The 14,009-nt window shown below is 43.1% G+C and overlaps 1 protein-coding gene across 1 annotated transcript in view; it reads right to left on the bottom strand.

The window, feature by feature from the left end:
• LOC139701078 (vesicular glutamate transporter 2-like) overlaps positions 1-13,749 on the bottom strand; it is a 167,573-nt gene extending 153,824 nt beyond the window's left edge. The window contains exon 1 of the mRNA XM_071599653.1: positions 13,626-13,749. Coding sequence (XP_071455754.1) covers positions 13,626-13,749 — 124 coding nt within the window. The remainder of the gene's footprint in view (positions 1-13,625) is intronic.
• Between the last annotated feature and the right edge of the window lie 260 nt (positions 13,750-14,009).

Raw genomic sequence — 14,009 nt, 5'->3', positions numbered from 1 at the left:
CCGTCTTTTATATATGTTCCTATCCCTTTTTTCGGGATTGGTGCAGTGGCTATCGTACTGGCTTCCCACCCAGAGGGCTCTTGTTCAAATCCCGGCGGTGTTGAATATTTTTCCGAGGTTTCTCGACCCCTACTTGAGGTGCTTTGTGGAGGGCACTTTGAGTGAGTACGCCGTCCGTCGGATGGGACGCTAAGCTGCGGACCCCTTGGCGCCTTGTGTTAACAGATGGCTAGTGCCGACGCCGGGTTTCTCTCCTTCCTTCATCCTTTCCTGTCCATCCCCTATAGCGCAAATGACCTCAGCTGTCGGTCGCCTCCCCTTAATACTACTGCTAATATGAATCGTATAACTACTTCCTTCTTAATTATGGCCAAAAACTTTGTCCATCTAAATTTTAATCGACCTTCAATTATGTATTCGTAAAATTGCTACTAACACGTAGAAATGACTAATTTGGTTGGATTTTTATTTAAAAAAGAAACCGGCTTCCTTTGATTAAAATATTTTCATGACTTGCCGTTTTTATTTTGCCATTATTCAATTGGGAATACCAAAGTGTTATACTCTGTTTTTATGGTAATAAACCATGCAGGAGGTGGAAAATATGTACTATTTAATCATTTTTCATTCCGTTTTTTTAACCCTCCATCAAAATTTCATTCTTAAGCTAAAAGCAGCGCGCAAGAGTCACTTATCATCGACTTCTTTTTCATCGTCGGCGATACTGCCCCCGAGTCGGAGCGACGCCAGTGAACATCTCATGTACTAGCACTGAGTTTGTGCATGTAAACCGGTTGCTACTCAGACCCCTCACCGATTCCAACACGCAGCATGTTTGATATTCCGCAATGTGAACCATCTTAGGTGCAATCACAAGGAACTAATCGATCTACAAAGAACAGATTATACGCCATAAGTTTTAACACGTCGGCGGGGCTTCCGGAACGAATGTCCGGAAGCTAAACGTTACCTCTGGACACCAGCGAGATGTGATTTGCTGGATGCGGTAAGATCGTAGGCGACAGAAACTCGTTATTTTATTCGTAGGGTTACCTACTATATACTAGATAGACCCTACTCATCCACCCCAAACAAATACCCTGCAAGCCGAAGCGAGAGCCGGGGGTGTTAGGGCACCAGCTATATATGTAAACTATATATCAGTTCATACATACTCGTGAATACATGCTAGTTCATGTACAATTCTCGTGCATATAAATGCCTATATTCAGCATGCAATAATGTTTCACTTTACTGATTCATTAAATTCTTTGATAGTCAATTAAATTTAATTTTTTCGGGCTCTTGGGTTCGATTTTGTTATGCTCACGTTTCGTGCGAGGGAAGAATGTTTTTCGACGTGTCTGTGTCTCTTATTTTTTCCCGATGGTCGAATTTGCCAATATAATTTGGTGCCCTACTAATGTCCTCTGTGTCTTGAAAACCCTCAAGTATCTTGAAACTTTCCTAATATTTTGTCTTTCTTGCTCTCTTCGTGATTCAAGGGGCTGCCAACCTAATTTCTCCAAAATACCCTTCACGCTTACTCTCTTCCCGTGGCAATTTTCAACTAGGCTAAGGGATTTTCTCTCAAACTTTTCCACTCCCCAATTGTTTTCTTCCGTGGATCCCAGATACTTGCCGCGCTTTGAATATGTGACCCAACTAAAGCGAAGTAACACCTCAACTCCTACTTTTTCGTAGCATTTCCCATACTACCTATCTAAAGATACTTAACTTCACAAAGGCTAACCCGCATATTCTTTTAATTAATGCATTCCATAAAAGGTTTGATGTCATCCCGAACCCCTGGTGTTCGAACTTTTCTGAAATGCCTAACTCGATCCCTACTCTTTTATAACTGATGTCTGGTTTATCTTTTTTTTCCAAAACTTCAGTGGCCTTAAGTTTCTGATATTTAATTCAAACCCTAATTCTTCACAGTACTCGGATATTTGGTCTGAATCGTTACTTGGTACCTCTGTAAATCACTGTATCGTGTTCAAATAATTAAACATAACTGATAATGTGAAATTTTAGGTCGTTAATGTATGTCTAGAAGTGTAGGAACCCTATAACACTTCCTTGTGGCACTCCTGAAGTTAAATCTGCCTCTAATCAGCTCAACCCTTCGACGATTACTTTTTACTTACGGTTAGGTAAGACGTCCCTAATCCATTTAATCACTTTCTCGTAAACATTACAATATCATATTTTGTGTATAATTTTATCGTGATTTAACTCCCCTCCAATGGGAAATCCCACTCCAACCAGCTACGACGTTCTCTCCGGACTTTGCACCTAGTTATTTTGTCTTCCCCACCCCTTTCCTCTTCCCCACTCACATAATAACCCATGCTGCCCTCCACTTTTCCTCCCTCTTTTCCACTACCCTCCCCTTACTTGCTATTTTGTATACATACTGAACTCCCGAATGATGACTGTTACCTGATGATAATATAGCTACATTGAAACCGGTCGTATTACATTTTATTTTGTGTTAAATTTCCAATTATTAATTAATCATGATATTCCACCATATCACGCCTGAAACGTCTCTTTTTACAACCTAACAGACTATATGCTTGGTAATATTTTTTACGTTCCCCTTACAGGATAAACTGTTATTTACTTGAATTTTAAGGAAAGTTCACGTTTTGAGTCCCCCTAGACATATTTTGAATTTTTTCCGAATGATGTCTGTCTAAATGCTAAAAAAAAACCATATTCAACCCACCACCATGTTCTTCCACCCCCTGCCACACACCATTTGGGTGGATCGCGGATTATATACAATGCATATATAGATTTAAGAATAAAATGTAAGGGGTGATTATTTTGAAATTCCTTCATTTAACCACCTTGCCGAGGCACTGATAAAAACTGTTAATGAATCATGAATAATTTAATACTTATAGTTGATTTGCATTGCGCTCTTTGTCTTTTGTCATAAATAGGAAACCATAAATATGACAAAAGTGATGTGCTGGCCATAATCCATTTTTTATTTGGCCATTGGTGAGCTTTATGTACTCCGTTTTATACTGCTGGCCTCGGAGTTGAAGATTGTCAGTTGTTTATTGGTTTTTGCCATTCAAACCCTCTTGATTTTCTGTGATTCCTTCCATCAAACCCCACGAGTCTAATCTGTTATGGGAATGGGTTTGGGCTAAACTATCCTGCTACCATCTACTACTTTGTAATGATATTTTTCCAGCAAAATTCGCATTTAATTCCCGAGGAAGAGAAACTTTGGCAGGGAAAATATTTGTCGTAATTACCGTGAAAATAGACCTGTTTTCTTCCTAGGGCAGTGAAGAAAAATTTTCGAGGGAAGGCTGAAAAATAATGCACACATTGTTGTAGATCATAAAGAATATAACCTTCAGAAGCATTCCTGGTGACATATGGAAGTAACATTTCCCCTCAACGCGCATGTGCGGGTTTGAGGTCGTTACATTCATCCAGCTCATTTTGAGCAGCGGGAATAAAATAGTGACTCCGACTGAAATTCATGGTCGTTTAAAGGCTGTTTATGGTGACAATACCGTTGATAGGTCTACTGTAAACCGATGAGTAGTGAAATTTCGTGATTGCGAGCTTGGAAAAGCCATAATTGCTGATGAAAAACGCAGCGGACATCCGATCACTGCCACAGACGATGAACATCGCAAACTAGTCTAAGATTTGATTCAAAATGACCGCCGAATCACTCAAAAGCATATCGCAAACCATATTGGAATATCCAAGGAAAGAATTTGTAGTTTTCAAGGCAGCCTGGCGCCAATAATCTTGCTATATGATGACAACACACGTCGCGCGCAACTGGAGAGGCTCTGCGAAATCTGAAATTTGAACCGATCCCACACCCTCCTTATTCCCCCTATCTTGCGCCTTGCGATTTTTATTATTGTCCTGAACTCAAGAGATATATCAAGGGTAACCATAACAACTGGAACGATGAGATGTAGCAGCTGTCAAGTCCTGGATTCGAGAAAAGTCGGATGAGTTTTTCAGCGACGGAATGAAAAAACTTGTTACACGTTGGGAGAAATGTGTTTGCCTTAACGGTGACTATGTTTAAAAATAGATATATGATTTTGAAACTTATGATTTGTACATCAATGTAATTTTTGCCCAATCTTGCTATTTGTTTTTATTCGCGCTCTACAAGCATGTGTGAATTAATTTTCAGCCTACCATCGTACAAGGATTTCTAAAATATTAAACACTATAATTAAAAACTGTTCATGATATTTTGCGGTCTAATTTTGTAATATGCATGTGGCTTTTGGTTCATTGATTCGAAAATTTCCTTTGTCATAGCTTGCAAGATGTATTGTGGATCGCTTTGTCTTGCAGTTAATACCAGATACGTTATTGAGTTTGCTATCATTTACCCTGCCGCCCCTTGAAAGACTATGTAAAATATCGGATTTTAATTTTAAAACATTTGATCATTGACATTACTGCATCTGCTTAAAACTCTTTCTTCTTTTCTCTCACCCGAAGAGAATAAAGTTGTTTCACGACGTATGACTTGGAGAAAGAGTGACGCTCAATCAATATTGACATAAGTGTCAATTTCTATCATTAATTTACTATAAAATGCACCTTTTTCATCTTAATGTGTAATTTCTTATGTTTATCACTACGTCACTCACAAATGTCATTGCCTGTAGGGACCTGTAGACCCCATTTGTGCGATTTAATCATGTATATTAAGGCTATTATATAAAAGATTTTATATGTATTTCTGACGTAAGTTGAGACAAATTGAATTAATAATAAGTTATTGGATTTGAAATTGTGCGATATGTTAAAACTATTATCCACTGATTGTGAGAACATAGGAAATATTATCATTATTTATAATGTACCCAGTTTAAGATTTTATTCGAAATTATATATCAAGCAAGTCGACTGTTTATGGACCTTACCAAATCATTTCGAAGTATTCATTCAACCTGAAGATCGGTTTGATGGGTGAGGGTAGAGTTTATCTATTGCTTAGGTATATGGCGGGTGGAATTCACACGTTTCCCTTTGTGCAGGCTATGGCTTCTCAGGTAGAGCCGATACCCGAAATGCACACAGAATGGATGAAACAGGGGATCGGGGAGGGGGGGGGGGTGCGGCGGTTCGAATCCTGGAGACGACAGATATTTTTCAGTGGTATCTCGATCCCTACTTGAGGTGCTTTGAGGAGATCGCTTTGAGTGAGTCTGCTGTCCGTCGAATAGGACGTTAAACTGTTGACCTCTTGGCGCCTTTCGACAAGAGTAGGCAAATGCCGGGTGTCTCTCCACTCTTCCACCTTGGCATTCGAGTGAACTTGTCGAGCTTTTTTGGGGCGGGAAGATATTTCACAATCCATTGTGAAGATTGCACTTTTATTTCGGTGTCATATCCATAAAATTATAACTTATCACCTGTTATGATCCTGTACAAGAAGGTTTCATCCTCCTCAGCTCGATCAAAAGGTTCCTGACAGACTTGTACTTGATGTTGTTTCTAGTCTGCTGTCATCAGAAGAGGCACGAATTCGGCGGCGACTCGACGAATCCTCAATTTTTCAGGCAGGATTTCATATCACGAACCAATCGAGAGTCCGCACTATTCTGCAAGTTGCCCGACAGTCAAACTTCGATTTGAACGAACAAGATCGTTCACTTTCTCGATGGGAGGGTCATCAGTCGGCGTTGATGATCTTCCGGCACGCTCGTCGTCTGCCACTGATTGCCTCCCCTTTGTTGAACCGGGTAAATCACTCATGACACAAAGTAAGTTTCATAACATCCTGACTATAAGACTTGGTAATCAACTCAAAAGCATTCGCTAAGAATTTTCCGAGTTTAACGCAGGATTTCACAAAACCACGCTGCTCCTTCACAGAGTCCATTTCTGCGAATCCTATTTTTCGCGGCACTACACGAACGTTCCTTCAAATTAATGACCATAACTTATCAAGAAAACAAGATATCAACAGAGTGGTTAAAGACGGTTATTCGGGAAGTGTCCGCGGACACAGCGCCTCTAAGCGGATCAAAACATAACCAACTAGGGGCGTCCATTCAAAAAGTTCGGGAACTTTTTGAACAGACCTCGCATATACGTTTCAGATTCCGTCTTCTTTTATCCCTGTGGAAAAAGGTACTGCTAAAGATCAAGCTTTGATAGCCCACAGCATTATTTTCGCATGGCTGCCATTCGCGTCAGAATCTTGCCAATGCATGGGGTCCACGTGCCCTCTGCTTCATTCCGCTCAACCCTGGATGAGGGAGGGCGCGTGGGGGAATGCGGGCGACGCTCGGGGCATTGCGCGGACTCCCCCTCCTCTCCCCAGGGTGCCTTCGAGGGCGAGAGTGGATATGTATGAGGGGGAAGCGAAAGGAAGGAGGATAGGCAGTGTGTTGGTTCAGTGGAATCCGGTAAAAACTTCCACGAGCGCTAGAATGGTAAGATGGCGGAAGAACAGGAGACCTTGTTCAGTATTAGATGCACTCTCGCCCCGTCGGGGATGACTGCTCGGTGGTGGTAGCACTGAGATAACAGTGGCAACTATAAATTTTAGAAAAGTATTAATCATTCAAGTTTTCCTATGACTTAGAAGGAATATTACGAGCGCCACATTTGTAGGCGAGGGCACAGTGAGAAGGGAAATTGACTGACGAACCGACATATATTAGGACTCATTTCACCCTCGCACTATTCTAAACCACAAAACTAAACGATGAATTGAATTTCCCGAATGTAATTAGTCACCAATCAAATGCGTCACTAGTGGGTGCTGACCTGACAGCCCCTGCCACATGCTATCGTGGCCAGTTTCATGGTAAGACGCACGAGGTATTGGTTTCTACTTCAGCAAAGTAAGGAATAAATAAAGCGATCGTCATTGTTTTTCAAGTATGAAAATTCACGCTACAGTGGCAGTTAACTCTAAGGTCAATTTCATATGTAAACGTTGTAATTACTTTTTTACTGAGCCTTGCGTAATTCACGCATTCGAGAGGGAAATTAAGGGGACACAGTCTCTTTCCCTGTACTGTCTGCAACTTCACAAGAATACTACCTTGATCAAAAATTTCCTGGAATAACCACCGTGTGGCGCTCCCATCGTTCCGATTTGAGTTCTGTTTTTTTTTGTTAAATTGGTACATCTGTTGTTGATATTCCCTTTAAATCTTAGTGTCATAACTTGACATTTGCAAAAGTTACGTAGCCAAGAGTACATCTATCTCTGTGTGTGTTGGCGATTTTTTACAATTGCAGAAATGGATTTAAATTTGCAACAACGAACTTGTATTAAATTTTGCGTAAAAAACGGATTTAGTGGCGCACGGACGTTGGAAATGTTGGAAAAGTGTTTCGGCAACGATTCTCTAAAAAAACGGTCGTTTACCAGTGGCACGAGCGGTTCAGAAGTGGTCGTGAGTCAATCGAAGATGATGAACGCAGTGGCAGACCATCGACATCGAAAGTCGGTGAAAAAATTGATAAAGTAAAAGAAATGTTGGTCAATAACCGCAAATTAACCATCAGAGAAATAGCGGAGGACTTGAACATTGCCTATGGATCCGCCCAAGACATTGTGGTTAATGATTTGGGTTTCCGTCGTGTAGCAGCAAAAGACCTCAATTTCATGCAAAAAAGAGACCGTGTTGACGTCGCAAAAGACATGATTTGCGAGGCTGAATCCGATCCCACATTCATCAAAAGGATCATTACTGGAGACGAGACGTGGGTTTATGAGTACGACACGCAATCCAGACATCAGGCAAGTGAATGGCGTTCACCAAATGAGCCGAGACCAAAAAAACCACGTCGTTTTCAGTCAAAAAAGAAGGCAATGCTGACGGTTTTCATGGATTACAACGGTGTAGTGCATCATGAATTTTTGCCAGAAGGCCAGACAGTAAACAAAGAGTATTATTTGGGCGTTATGAGACGTTTGCGTGAAGCAATTCGCCGAAAGAGACCAGAAATGTGGGCAGAAAACTCGTGGATTTTGCACCATGATAACGCACCGTCGCACAGTGCTATCATTATTCGTAATTTTTTGACGAAAAATGCAACAAATACCATCCAACAGCCACCGAATTCACCTGATTTGGCTCCCTGTGACTTCTTTCTGTTCAATCGAGTTAAAAAACCATTACGGGGAACGCGTTTTAGCAGCCGAGAGGAAGTAATGGAAAAATCGCAGGAAGCACTGATGGACATACCGAAAACCGAATATAAAAAATGTTTCGAGGATTGGATTAAGCGCTGGCATAAGTGTGTTGCAGTCGATGGGGATTACTTTGAAGGGGACAATATAGATTTAGATGAATAAACTTGTATTTTTAATTTTCTGAATAAATTCCGGGAAAGTTTTGATCAAGGTAGTATCTGGTACCCAGAATCATGAAATTCATGTGTATGTGCATATGTGTTTACGTGAACTTGGGTTTATGTGCATGTGTAAATATGTAATTATATTTATTAATAAGTAGAATTAATAGGTAAAAGGCTGGTTCCCTAAAACCCCGTCAAACGGGCTATTTCTGGACAAGTGTTAATATCACCCACAGCAAATCTCTTTTCTATGCAAAAAAGAAGGAAAAATAAAAATGAGTCACAACTATGGTTTCTACGATATACCACCACCAGCCAGACCATACCAATGCAGCAGTATCGTACTATGTTGATCCTCCCGACCTGTACTTCATTTATTTTTGCTTTTAATTGTTTTTCACGCTTGTTGAGAGAGTTCTCGCTTACATTAATTTTTTTCTTGAAAGGTTTTAAGATAACTTCCTTATTATTTATTTCTCCAGAGTACCTACGCTCTGAACTACCAACTACGCTAAACTCTCGACGCGTGCCATTGTAATATATTAGCTGGGATACAAAAACACTCTTGACGATACACTCATGCAAACCTATGTTTATCATGCAATAATCCTTGTGTTACACTGAATCATTAATAATTATTGCATACGTCATTGATTTCCTTCGCTTGGGCTCAATTTTGTCTCGATGGCGTATCTTTGAACAAAATGAGAACTTGGATCAGCCTGATACGGTGTCCATCTCTCTTGTATTTTCCTGGTGATTGAATCTACCAAAATTATTTGATGCCATAATTATTCCCTCTGTGTCCCAAGAAAGCTCGTGTCAGGCGAATTTCTAATAGTCTCAGTATAGTCACATCTTGAAGGCAATGCCATCAATTCTGGCGTCAAACCGCTTACACTTTGCTTCGCTTCACGTGCACACAGCAAATACATTCACCTTCGCCTTTGCGATTTTTTCAATTTTTAAAATTTATATTTTATTTTATTTATACTATTTATCTATGAAATAATGGATAAAATACAATGGACGGAGCGGAATCCAGAAATTAAGTTCTATGCATGACACGAGGAAGAGAAAAGGTTGCTAGGAATAATTCAGAGGAGACAAGTGGATGCGAAAGGAACTGAGAGGGACCATGAGATGTTGCAAACGGTGATTGAGAGGAAAATCCCGGGAAAGCGAGGTAGGGAGAGGAAAGGAATTAGTAATTTGGATGAATTTAAGGGATGTAGAAAATATGAGGCGTTGAACAAAGAGTTACTATGATACAATGCTTAGGGTCTAATGTTATTTGGTGTCATGTTAGTTAGGGTTTATGAGTAAAATAGTGTGTACTCCTTGGGTCATCAAAAAGTCTACCCAAAGCTGGTAGACTAATATTAAGACTGAAAAGGGAAATAAAAACTGACACATTCGAAAACAGGTATATGTTGTTAGTATAGTTTATCACCCGCAATTGCATGAGACTGAGGAGGGTAGAGAAAGTATGTGGGGCAGATGAAATGAATTATTTTTATGCGCAATTAGCTCCCTTTTTACAGGTTTTCCAAAAATGATTGCACATATCTCAGTAAATTATGGAATATTTGATCTTAATGCAGTTTTTCCCAGGATTTACCAATTTGTCCTGATGAAAATCAGGATTCATTTTTTCTACTTTTATCGGGTTGAATTGTGCGATGGAAAAATTATTCCTTGTATCTATGGGTCCGGCAGACAAGTTCCATTTTCTTTCCCTAGTAGTCTCGGTTAACTAATTAAATGCAGCGATATAATATTCGTACGGTATCAGTTATTAAAGTTGAATGAGTTGTATTCATATAAAGTCGTAAGTCCTGCATGTAATATTTTTGGATTCAGCTTCTACTAACTCAGGCTTTTCATAAATCCCCCCTGCGGGTAGGGGGTTAGAGAATACTCCCGCAGTATCCCTGCTTGTCGTAAGAGGCGACTAAAAGGGCGGGGAGAAAACCCCGAAAACAAACCCCAAGCCAGCAAGGGATGCGTCCGGACAGTGCTGTGGATCCACTGTCTGTGAGCGGCCATACCATCTGGCCTGCGATCCGCCCAGGTGTTTGCCGTGCCTGGAGACCCGTAAGGGAGAGAAGGGGATCCTGGAGGGTGATCTCTCTGGTTCCCAGCAGGGTTTCGGATGCCCTGCATGGACCGGAGAGCGATATCCCTCTTCGGCCCCGGATTTCGCGTAAACGGGAGGCCGGGAGCTAGCCACTCCCGGTCAATCGGCTTCCGTCGCGTTTTCGCTCCGGTGGCGAGTGCCAAGGTTGTGGGGGTCTGCGTAGGGAGGTCGGAGATGTAAGGGTTTTGGTGGGCCCTTGCACCGAAGATCCACCCCGAAACAGACAACCACTCCAGAAGCGCTATATCCCTCGAGTTAGCCCTGGCGACCGCTCCGGTTTGGCGGAGTGGCGTCCCAAATGTGTGGCTCCGTGGCGGGTGGGGAGGCCGAGGGACGAATCATCTCTTATTATGGAGGAAAAACCCTTTCCACCACTAAAAAGATCCCGTCCGGACACCGGCGGGGGAGAAAAGTGTATCGGCGCATGTAAGCGCTATTTAATTATGTCTTGTGCAAAGGAAGGTGAGACCTTGAAAAAGGTTTCTCCCTTCTTAATTCGCAGAGTGTTGTCACAGATTGTGCCTGGGGACCCAAAGAGCGTGAAGAAGCTCAGGGATGGTACGCTACTTATAGAGACCCTGAACGACACACAGAGCGAAAAATTACTTGCTATGGGAATGCTCCATGACATTCCGATTAAGGTGGAGGTGCACCGCACTCTTAACACCTGTCGGGGAGTCATCAGTCACTACGACCTCCTATACGTGGACATCGAAGAAATCAATAGAGAAATGTTCTCTCAGGGAGTGACTGATTGTCGTCGACTCACCACGAGGCGCAACGGAGAAAACGTAAACAGCACCTCCGTGATCTTGACGTTTGCGCGTGATAGACTACCCGACAAGGTGTTTGTGGGCTATGAATCGGTACCAGTGAGGCCATTCATCCCGAATCCCGTGCGTTGTTTCAAATGCCAACGGTTCGGCCATGTCGCGTCGCGCTGCGAGGGCAAGGCCACCTGCCCGCGCTGTGGCAAAGACGCGCACGAGGATAAAGAGTGCTCTTCGGAACCTCTTTGTGTCAATTGCGAGGGTACACACCCAGTGTACTCTCGTGATTGCCCGAAGATGAAAGAAGAGAGGAAAGTCATGGAGATAAAAACCCTTGAAAAAATCCCATATGCGGAAGCGAGGAGGAAATACAGGGCGCTAATCGCTCCAACTTTCTCCCGGTCCTTTGCTTCCGTTGCAACCACGCAATGTGTAAAGTGTACCATCGCCACGCAGACGGAGATACCGAAAGAATCCCCAATTGAAAACACGCAAGTGCCTAAACCCAAAAGGGTGAAGGATGGAAAGAGTAAGGTGGACAAGGAGCCACCTACTCCTGTGGGCCCTTCAAAGAAGAGCCCACAAAAAACCACCAAGGGGAACACGCCAAAAGGGCGTGAGAATACACCTTCCCCGCCGCCTCCAGTGAAGCCAAAGAAGCCGGAGGTAATTGAAGAGGACCAGAGTATCTCTGATACAGAGGTCTTCGCAAACGAGTGGAAGAGGAAACATCGCTTCAAGCGATAACCTCAATAGAGTTGGTCATCTCCCTTTTTAGTCATCTTATTTATTTATATATTTATTTATTTATTCTAATTTAACACTTTAAATGTGTTCCATTCTGCAGTGGAACTGCAATGGTTTTTATCGGCACAAGGAGGAGCTGGCCATTTTAATCCAAGATTTTAAACCCTCTTGTATTTGTCTCCAAGAGACCCATTTTAAGGCTGAAGATAAGGGTATTCTGAAGGGGTTCACTGTTTTTAGAATGGATGACCTAAGTGGCCAACGAGCCCAAGGGGGAGTAGCAGTTGCGGCCCGTGAGGCCCTTTACACCTCGCGAGTCCAACTGAACTCTCCATTCCAGGCCGTCGCTGTCACGGTGCACACCCCTGAGAGGATGACGTTATGCAATGTGTATCTGCCAGAGGGTGCACCGGTGACTCGCCTGAACCTTGAAGCCCTTGTCCACCAGCTTCCTCAGCCGTTCATTTTGATGGGAGATTTTAATGCCCATGATCCTCTCTGGGGAGGGCCAGAAACCCAAAGCAATAGGAGAGGTCGAATTTTATCCAACTTTATTGAGGATTTTAACCTGTTTTATTAAATAGCGGCGAAAAAACCCGTTTTAACAGCTTCAATGGGGAATTCTCAGCAATAGATCTTTGTCTATGCTCGAGAAGTCTAGCCCCAAAGCTGAAAATGTCCACCCACAACGATCTCTGTGGGAGTGACCATTTTCCTCTTCTACTCGTTAAAGAAGACTCTTCGCCCACCATTTCAAAACCTCCGGAAAAGTGGCGTATTAACCGTGCGGACTGGCCACTTTTCAAGCGTACGTTTACATATAAACACGACGCAAGTTTCGACGCGTTGCACAACGTCGATAAACTAAGTACAACGCTGTTGGCGGCAGCTACCAAAAGTATCCCTCGTACGTCCGGGAATATAAATCGAGCTCCTGTCCCTTGGTGGAACGGGGAATGCGACCGGGCGATTCGGGCGAGGAAAAAAGCATTGAATATTTTTAGAAAATATCCCACGGCAACTAATCTGGCATCGTACCGCCGCCTGAGAGCGCGAGCTCGACGGGCCGTGAAGGAGGCCAAGAGGGCTTCCTGGATAGAATACGTCTCTACCATCAACCATCGCACGCCACTTGGTCAGGTATGGGACAAAGTCAAGAAAATCTCCGGGTCCAAGGGCTCATTTGTCATCTCGCCATTGCTTGTTGCTGGCCGGGTGGTTAATTCACCTGCCGAAATAAGCAACATATTTGCCAGTCAGTTCGCGGCCAATAGCAGTGACGAGGGCTATGCCGCGGACTTTGCGAACCGGAAGAGGCGATGCGAGAGAGTCCCTCTCAATTTTGGTGCAGGCCCTACAAGCGAATATTACAATGAGCCTTTCACGCCCTGGGAGCTTAAATCCGCCATCGAAGACTCCCATTACACCTCGCCAGGGGCGGACGAAATCCACAACGCATTTCTCCGGAACATTCCGGAAAACTCGATTGGGGAGGTCCTAAATACCCTCAACCAACTCTGGAACGAGGGCAGTTTTCCAAATCCCTGGCGAGTGTCCATCGTGATACCAATCCCAAAACAGGGCAAGGACAAAAATGACCCGAACAACTACCGTCCCATATCTCTCACCAGCTGCCTGTGCAAGGTGATGGAACGGATGGTAAACCGACGTCTCATGTGGTGCTTGGAGAGTCGACACCTGCTCTCCGACGCTCAGTGCGGCTTTCGGCGTGGCAGGTCCACGACAGACCATCTGGTTCGCACTGAGAACTTCATCCAGGAAGCCTTTCTCCAACGTCAACACGTCACAGCAGTCTTCTTCGACCTGGAGAAGGCCTATGATAGTGTGTGGCGATGGAGAATCCTCAACACGCTCCACAAGTGGGGATTTAGAGGCAACATGGCCCTATTTATCAGAAATTTTTTAACCAACCGCCTTTTTAAAGTAAGGACTGGGAAGCACTTTTCCCGATCTTTTACACAGGAGAACGGGGTACCCCAGGGTTCAGTACT

The sequence above is a fragment of the Hetaerina americana genome, unplaced genomic scaffold (assembly GCF_022747635.1).
Source record: "Hetaerina americana unplaced genomic scaffold, ioHetAmer1.1.p SCAF_11, whole genome shotgun sequence".
Lineage (NCBI taxonomy): Eukaryota > Metazoa > Arthropoda > Insecta > Odonata > Calopterygidae > Hetaerina > Hetaerina americana.
This window is presented reverse-complemented; position numbering and strand designations above follow the sequence as displayed.